The sequence below is a fragment of the Chiloscyllium plagiosum genome, chromosome 7 (assembly GCF_004010195.1).
Source record: "Chiloscyllium plagiosum isolate BGI_BamShark_2017 chromosome 7, ASM401019v2, whole genome shotgun sequence".
Classification (NCBI taxonomy): Eukaryota; Metazoa; Chordata; class Chondrichthyes; order Orectolobiformes; family Hemiscylliidae; genus Chiloscyllium; species Chiloscyllium plagiosum.
The window spans coordinates 109,033,870-109,041,933 of NC_057716.1; the positions used below are offsets into that span (position 1 = coordinate 109,033,870).

Sequence of the window (8,064 nt, forward strand, 5' to 3'; positions counted from 1 at the left end):
TAAGTAAATTGTTTGGTTGGTAGTGGTTGGCTGACAAGTGGTTTGGTCCTGATGGAACTTCATGCTTGGCTTTTAAAAGAAGTAGCAAGTGAGATAGTCTATGCATTTGTTTTAATTTTTGGAAACTTCCTAGATTTGGAGAAGGTCCAATTAAATTGGAAGATAGCAAATGGAGGACAGAAAGCAGTAATAGGCCATTTAGTGCACAGGGAAAATGGTAGAAGCTGTTATATAGTAAGTTACAGCTGGGCAATGAGATAAATTCAAGGTAACCAAGGAAAGTCAACTTGATTTTTGAAAAGGATTTCCTGCTTAACCAATCTTTTAGAGTTTTTTTTAAGGAAATAAAATGTGCTGTTCACAAACGGTGAATATAGCGAACTTCGATTACTACAAAGCATTAGATAAAATGCCACTTCAAATTTTATTGCAGACAACAAAATGTCATGGCGTCACACTGGCACAGGTATAAGAAGTTCTCCTCCTCTCTCTACAAGGCACTCTTCAGCTACCTCCCCCCCAGCCCCATCCCCCTCCCATTTATCTCTCCACACCCGAGGCTCCCAGCCTCATTCCTGCTGAAGGGCTCCAGCCCGAAACATCGATTTTCCTGCCTCTCAGATGCTGCCAGACCTGCTGTGCTTTCCCAGGGCCACACTTTTTGACGACTCCACCGCAGCCTATTTTCTCACCTATTTAATGTTGCTAGGTTACATCTGTTCCTATTTGCAGATCATTTATATAGATTGCAGACCTCAACCATTTCCAAATTGAACGCTGTGACACACCCCCCACTCATCAGGAAATGAAGGGCTTTTTGCCCGAAGTATTCATTTTCCTGCTCCTCGGATGCTGCCTGACCTGCGCTTTTCCAGCACGACATTCTAATCCCCAGCATCTGCAGTTCTCATTTTCGTCACATCCGGTGATGCCCATTACCCACCTTGCTGGTTACATCCTCAAAGAACTCCAGCAAGTTTGTCGAAACTGTGCTAGCACTGGTAAATTCAGCTTTGTTTTCCTCCTTTATGATTGACTCCAGCAACTTCCCCACAACAGACTAACTGGTCTACTGTTTCTGAATTTTTGCCTGTTTTTTTGAATAAGTACACACTGGCATGTTTCCAAACCATTGGTATCTTTCCAAATTTATCTGGATTCTGGAAAATCATACTGATGTAGCCATTATCTCTGCTGTAAGCTGATTTAATACCTTAAGCCTGGGGATCTATCTGCCTTTGATCCCATCAGTTTACTTAATACCTTCTCCCTAGTTTTAGTAATTTCACCAAGTTCCTCTCTAGTAACTGCAGTTTTTGGAAAGAAATAATCATCTTCCACTGAAAACAAGAGACAAAATATTTCTGTTGAGGGTGGTCCTGGTTTGGAGAGGGATGAGACCAGTGGGTTATACACATTGTTATTGGTGGCTGGTAGTTTGTGGGTGAGAGGAACTGAGTCTTTCCCTGTAAGTATCTCCAGGCCACACTCTCCTCCAGCCAGCCAAGTGTATCATTGGTCTCTGTATATTCCCTGTTTCCTTTCGCTGTGCTGCAGTAACTAGATTAGGCTTTGGTACTGCTCTTCCCAGCTGCTGTCTGACCCCTCTCTCCCTGTCTCTGTTGCTGGCAGTGTCGATATGAAAATGATGAGTTCTGGGAGCAGTGCCTGGGAGGGACAGCTCCAGAGTATGGTGCTTTCCGAATATGCTTCGACTGAAATGAGTTTGCATGCACTCTACATGCACGAGGTAAGCAAGGCTCCTCCAGTACCACCATGCCCTGCTCCCCTCAGCATCCCCCTCAGGTGAACCTAACCAACGATATCTCCACTCACTGTTTCTATTCACTCCCCAACGATGTCAGCTGATGGAGCCATCCTGTTCTCAGCATTCTGCCCCCAGGTCATTCACTAAGCTATATCTGTGCTTCACTGTCTCCAGCAGCTCCCCACCCCTTGGACTCTCCTTGTGCACCTTCAGCTCTGATCAGTTTTCTTTGTTAACTTTGTTCATGTCCTCTCCAAGCTCATTTTGTCCGTGGGACCCACCACCTATTCTTGTAGCATCATTATGGCGCAGCTAGAGGCCCTTTGGTCTATCGACTCCTTACTATCCCTATTCCTATTAAACTACCAACCACTTAGCCTCCCTGCTGAGCCTCTGTGTTAGCCAATAGCCTTAATGTTTCAAAGGATAACTAAAAAAAATGAGAAGAAAAGATGAGTTATGAGAGTAAGTTGGCTAGTAATACAAAAAAGATTGCAAGACTCTCTTTAGATGTTTCAAAGGTAAGAAAGAGGCAAGAGTGGACACTGGACCGCTGGAAAACGAGTAATGGGGAAGAAAGAAATGGCAGAGGAACTGAGTAAGTACATGATGTCAGTTTTCATAGTGGGAGATACAAGCGGCATTCCAGAACTTTGAGAATTAGTGGACAATGGTGGGTTTAGTGGCCATAAGGAAGGAGAAGGTGCTGGTCTGAAGGTGGATAAATCACCTGGGCCAGATGGACAACACCCCAGGGTTCTGAAGGAGATCATTGGGATTATAGAGGCATTGATAGTGATCTTTCAGGAATCAATGGAGTCAGGGTCCCAGAGGACTGGAAAATGGCTAATGTAACCCCCATGTATAAGAAGGGACGGAGGCAGAAGATGGGGAATAACACGGCAATTAGCTTGACCTTGGTTGTTGGTAAAATTTTAGAGCTCATTATTGAGGATGAGATTGTGGAGTACTTGGAAGCACAGGGGAGAATAGGGCTGAGTCAGCATGGCTTCGTCACCGGGAGGTTATACCTGAAGCATCTGTTAGAATTTGTTGAGGAGTTAACATGCAAGTTAGACAAAGGAGAGCCAGAGGATGTGATCTGTTTGGATTTCCGGAAGGTCTTTGACAAGTTGCCGCACAGGCGGTTGCCAAATAAGGTGAGAGCCCATGGTGTTAGGGACAAGGTACTGGCATGGATAGAGGATTGGCTGACTGGCAGAAGGCAGAGAACGGCGATAAAGGGGGCTTCTTCAGGATGGCAGCTGGTGACTAGTGGAGTTTCACAGGGGTCAGTGTTGGGACCACAACTATTCATGTTATACATTAACAATCTGGACAAAAGAACTGAGGCCTTTGTTATTGCAGATGACACAGAGATAGATGGCGGGACAGGTAGTGTTGTGGAAATGGGGAAGTTGCAGAACAAAGTGGACAGGCTAGGGGAGGGCCAAGGGCACAGCTTCAGGGTGAAGGGATTACCTATTTAGAATTGAGATGAGGAAGTTCTTCAGCCAGAGGTCGGGTAATCTGTGAAGCTCATTGCTGCAGAGGGCTGTGGACCCAAAGTCACTGAGTGTATTTAAGGCAGAGATAGATAGGTTCTTGATTAGTAAAAGGGATCAAGGGTTATAGGGAGAAGGTAGGAGAATGGGACTGAGAAACATATCAGCCATGATCGAATGTGGAGTAGACTCGATAGACTGAATGGCCTAATTGTACTCTGATATCTTATGGTGTCTGTCTTCAGGGGTTGTCCCTCTCCTTTCAATCTGGTGTCACAATCCCTCCCTTCAAAAAAGAAACAGCCCTTGAGCTTTCCCATCCTGTCACCAAACTCCCACATCCTTTCTCAGGACTCCATATTAGAATCTCTCCAACCAGCTGTCTGGCCAGTCAATACTGAAACAGCTCCTCTCTAAGTTATGAATCTCGCTGCTAGTAAACGTGGTAAACATTCCCCCCTCATGATTCACAGCCTGGCTGCACCCTCCATCCTCCTCCAACCCCTCTCCACCATCATCCAGCTGCTGTGATTGCTCACTCTTGGTCCCAGTCTCATCATAGGGAAAGAATCTCTGGAAATTCCCTTCCTGCTCCTGTTCCTTCTGTGTTCCTGAATGATCCCTAACTCCTCCTACTTACCTACAGTCTGTCCCTCAGCAGCCAACACGCTGTCAATTTTCACAGAAGCAGAGGAAAGCTGTTCACCATCTTGTATCATTCGGAGAGATTGTATCGTTTGTATTGTAACCCCATTGCCCTGCCTTGTTTCCATACACCTTGAATCACTCCCCCCAATTAAATCGTTCCATCTCTATTGTAACGTTTTAAATGGACCCTGAGCACCAGCATGGAGGGCGAGAACATCAGATCGTTACTCTGAGGGAAAATGCCTTCTGACATCAGCCCTGAATGATGCTCACTTGTCTGTGCTCCCCGCCCCTTCCCCCAACCAGAGTTTTTTCTGTTGATCCTAAAAAAAGTTTTCAAGCATTTTAAGCATTTCAGTTAGATCACCCCTTAATCTTCTACTTTCTAAGGAAGCAAACACAGTCTGTGTCACCTGCTCTCATAATTTAATCTGTTTCATCCACGGAATCTTTGTGGGGAATCCGCCCTGTTTTCTCCTTCCTTCAAGGCCCAGATCTCCTGCCTGAGGTGTGGCACCCAAAGCTGGTCCAAGTGTATGGTTAAACTGCCAAAGCAACTCACCCAGCTGTCTGTCTGCCTGCAGCTTCACAAACAGCAAATGCAAGGAGAACCATCTCGTCACCTATGGCACCGACAAGACAGTGATGACAGCGGTGAGAGTGGTCTGGAGGAGGCTGAGCTGAGGAGACCATCGCCAATGACCATCCCACGATCCTCTACCTACCCCGTCACTGCCAGCAGAACAACGGATCTCCGTGAGGAACCAGCCGGTCTCTTGCACACTATCCACAGGAGATATGGAGGAATCGACAGTAAGACTGGGGCTTACTGGGGTTAATAACATAACCAGTAACTGGAAACCAATGCTTACACTTTGTGCTCAGTGTTATTTCCAAATGGTACACCTGCCTGTGCCCCTGTAATGTTTGACTCCTGGCCCTGAGTGAATAGACCCATGCCTCTACATTTCCAGGCTCGAGGGGCTTCTCGCTGCACTTCAGGTTTTTGTTCTATAATCACACTGTGTGAGTGTGTCAGTGGTTGTTTAATCTCTGTATTGATAACAAGCTGTACAGTAGGTGTGAAAGTAAATTAATCCCTCGGGACTAGTAAGTACTCATCTAAATGGTTCAGGAGCATCTCATTTTTTTAAATGCATTAATTTGATTTGAGTTATTGTAGTCACATGTACCTCAGCACAGTGAAAATCTTTGATTTGCAAGCAGTACAAGCAGGTCATAGCAAGTAATACAGATCATAGTGTGTTTCGAAGGAATGTGAAATTGCTGATTGGGCCAACTTTTATTTCCCATCCCTAGTTGCCCCTTGAGAAGGTGGGGGTGAGCCGTTGCCTTGAACAGCTGCAGTCCACATGCTGTAGGTTGACCTGCAATGCCTTTGGCAGAGTTGGTGTTCAGGACTGGCTTTCCCATTGTCTTTCCTAGTGCCAGCATGTTACCGGGTCTGTCCAGTTCGTTTCCATTTGTTTTGGTAACAGTTTCTACAACTGAGGGGTTTTCTGGCCCATTTCAGGGAGGCAGTAATAGGCAAGCACGTTGCTGTGGGTCTGGAGTCACATGTAGGCCAAACCAGGGTAAGGATGGCACATTAGTGAACCAGATGTGTTTTTTTTAATTAACCGCAATCAATGATATTGTCACAGTCACCATTACAGAGACCCCCACCATTTTATTCCCAGTCAGAGTTGACAGCGGCTGTGGTGGGGTTTGAAACCATGATTCTAGGCTGCCACCCTCTGGATTCATACCTCATCACCATTCCCTTGGGGGGTAAAAAGGGGATGCTGGAGCAACTCAACAGGCCTGGCAGCATCTCTGAAGAGAGAAACAGAATTAGTGTTTGGAGTCTGGTATGACTCTTGTTCAGAACTTAGATTTCCAAGGTCTGTAGTATTTTGCTTTTGTTACATTCACTGGGGCTCACATTCCAAGCCCTCAGCTCCCTAATAGTAAACCACCTTATCTTTGTTTACCATCTTTTCCATCATATCGCCATTTTTCTTTCTAGGTTCTACTGAACCCCAAAGGCCATTCTCCCAACAGCCCATGGGGGGCTGGACGGAAAGCTCACCCCTTCAACATGCTGATCCTGTACCAGAGGAGGGATTGGAGGATGAACTGCCCCCACAAATGCACCAGGTAACTAGCTTTCTGCCCCCGGTAACCCGTGCAGGACAGGCCCAGGCTATGGGGAGGTATGCAGTACTGAGACCCACAGAGCGTGGAGTGTGAGGCATGCATTCTTAGAAACGGTATGGGTCTGGGCTGTTGGGGGGGTGGGGCGTGTGGACCTGAGGATCAGGGCCACTTTGTTCACTGATTTTTTTTTATATTTTGAAGGTGTAGTTGATCTGGAGTATCTAACAGATGGTGAAGATGATCCAAGAGTTGGGGGCTTTCAGGTGCTTACTGCTGCTGCATTGTCCAATGCATGGCCCACTGGTGTATGTTTAACTTAATTTATTGCAATGAAATTGGTATTTGTGCATTTGGGTGATGAAGTATGCCAAACTACACCCCAGAATGTTCTGAAAAATTTTGCCATTTTTAATAAATCATTGTGAAAGTCTTTGAATATTTATTTTTAGTAATCCCTCTGGTTTCCCATCCATCAGAATCCTGAATAATGTTTTAAATAGCCCAAAGTCTACTGCTTCCATGACAGGGCTGGGACAGCGGCAGAGTTGGCCTGTCTCTGTCTGGGACAGCGGCAGAGTTGGCCTGTCTCTGTCGTCTGGGACAGCGGCAGAGTTGGCCTGTCTCTGTCTGGGACAGCGGCAGAGTTGGCCTGTCTCTCTGGGGCTTTTGCCCGAAACGTTGATTCTCCTGCTCCTCGGATGCTGCCTGACCTGCTGTGCTTTTCCAGCACCACTCTGATCTAAACTCTGGTTTCCAGCATCTGCAGTCCTCACTTCTGCCTCTCTGGGCAGAGATGCATTTTTAAGATTAGATGTTGTTTGTTCTCCTCTTGGTTGTTTGTTGACTCTCTTATTTTCGATTCTGTTCTGTCAAAGGAATTTCTTGTTTGATGGACTTTAAAAGTCTGAGTAAACAGAGTGAGGAATTGGTTTATCCCAGTGTGGAGCAACATTTTGTTCATTGTTATGGGAACGTAAGGATAGAAAACCATTCAGCCCCTCGAGTCTGCCATTAATTGAGTTCTGATTGATCTGTCTCTCCATATCTCACAGACTAGTTTGAGAGTTTTCCCTGATATCCAGGTCAATGTTTATCCCTCATGCAACATTAGATAAAACTGATGATCACCATTGCCATTGGTGGCAGCTTGCTGTGTGTTCATTGGCTGCTGCATGTTTTTTCATTATAATAATGACTGTTTATTTTCAAAACAAACCACTCTCTCTTAGCTGTGAAACATTTGGGGACCTCCAGTGAGCTTGAACAAAGCTTTGTACAGGTGCAGGTCTGAGGAAGAGTTCTGTGAGAGCTGCTGAGTTTCTCCAGCATTCTGATAACTTAATATTCATGCATGGAGCAAACACCCATCCAAGTCTGCATTGCTATTTCTGTTGTTATTTCCATTTCAAGTGAGTGCATTCCAGATTTCCATTCTGTCATGTGACGACCTGTTTCCTGACTTCACCACCACCAGCACCTTCCCCCACCCCCCAGGACCTAGCTGTGGTTTTAAGGTTCAGCCCCTTGTTGTGGACTCCCTCTCTCTGTAAACCCCAGCCCTAGTTGACCCTAAGGCAATCAATCCTGTAAACGCCTTAATGAGATTGCCCTAGATGTATTGTCACTATTCTAATAATCCAGAGACCCCAATAACTTTGAGAACCTGGTTTTGAATCCCACCTCAGCAGATATGAGTTCAATAAAACTGTGGCATTGAAAGCATTGTTGATTGTTGTAAAAACTTACCTGGTTCACTAATGCCCTTCAGGGAAGGAAATCTGAGCTGAAAAATGTGTTGCTGGAAAAGCACAGCAAATCAGGCAGCATCCAAGGAGCAGGAGAATCAACGTTTCGGGCATGAGCCCTTCTTCAGGAATGAGGAAGGTGTGCCAAGCAGGCTAAGATAAAAGGTAGGGAGGAGGGACTTGGGGGAGGGGCGTTGGGAATGCGATAGATGGAAGGAGGTTAAGGTGAGGGTGATAG

At 45.8% G+C, this 8,064-nt stretch overlaps 1 protein-coding gene across 1 annotated transcript in view; it reads left to right on the top strand.

Moving 5' to 3' along the window:
* The window catches only part of atg9a (ATG9 autophagy related 9 homolog A (S. cerevisiae)), a 40,790-nt gene extending 32,914 nt beyond the window's left edge, over positions 1-7,876 (top strand). The window contains exons 11-14 of the mRNA XM_043694411.1: positions 1,633-1,750; positions 4,506-4,734; positions 5,951-6,081; positions 6,283-7,876. Of these exons, the coding sequence (XP_043550346.1) occupies positions 1,633-1,750; positions 4,506-4,734; positions 5,951-6,081; positions 6,283-6,288 (484 nt within the window). The 3' untranslated portion in view covers positions 6,289-7,876. The remainder of the gene's footprint in view (positions 1-1,632; positions 1,751-4,505; positions 4,735-5,950; positions 6,082-6,282) is intronic.
* Positions 7,877-8,064: the final 188 nt, after the last annotated feature.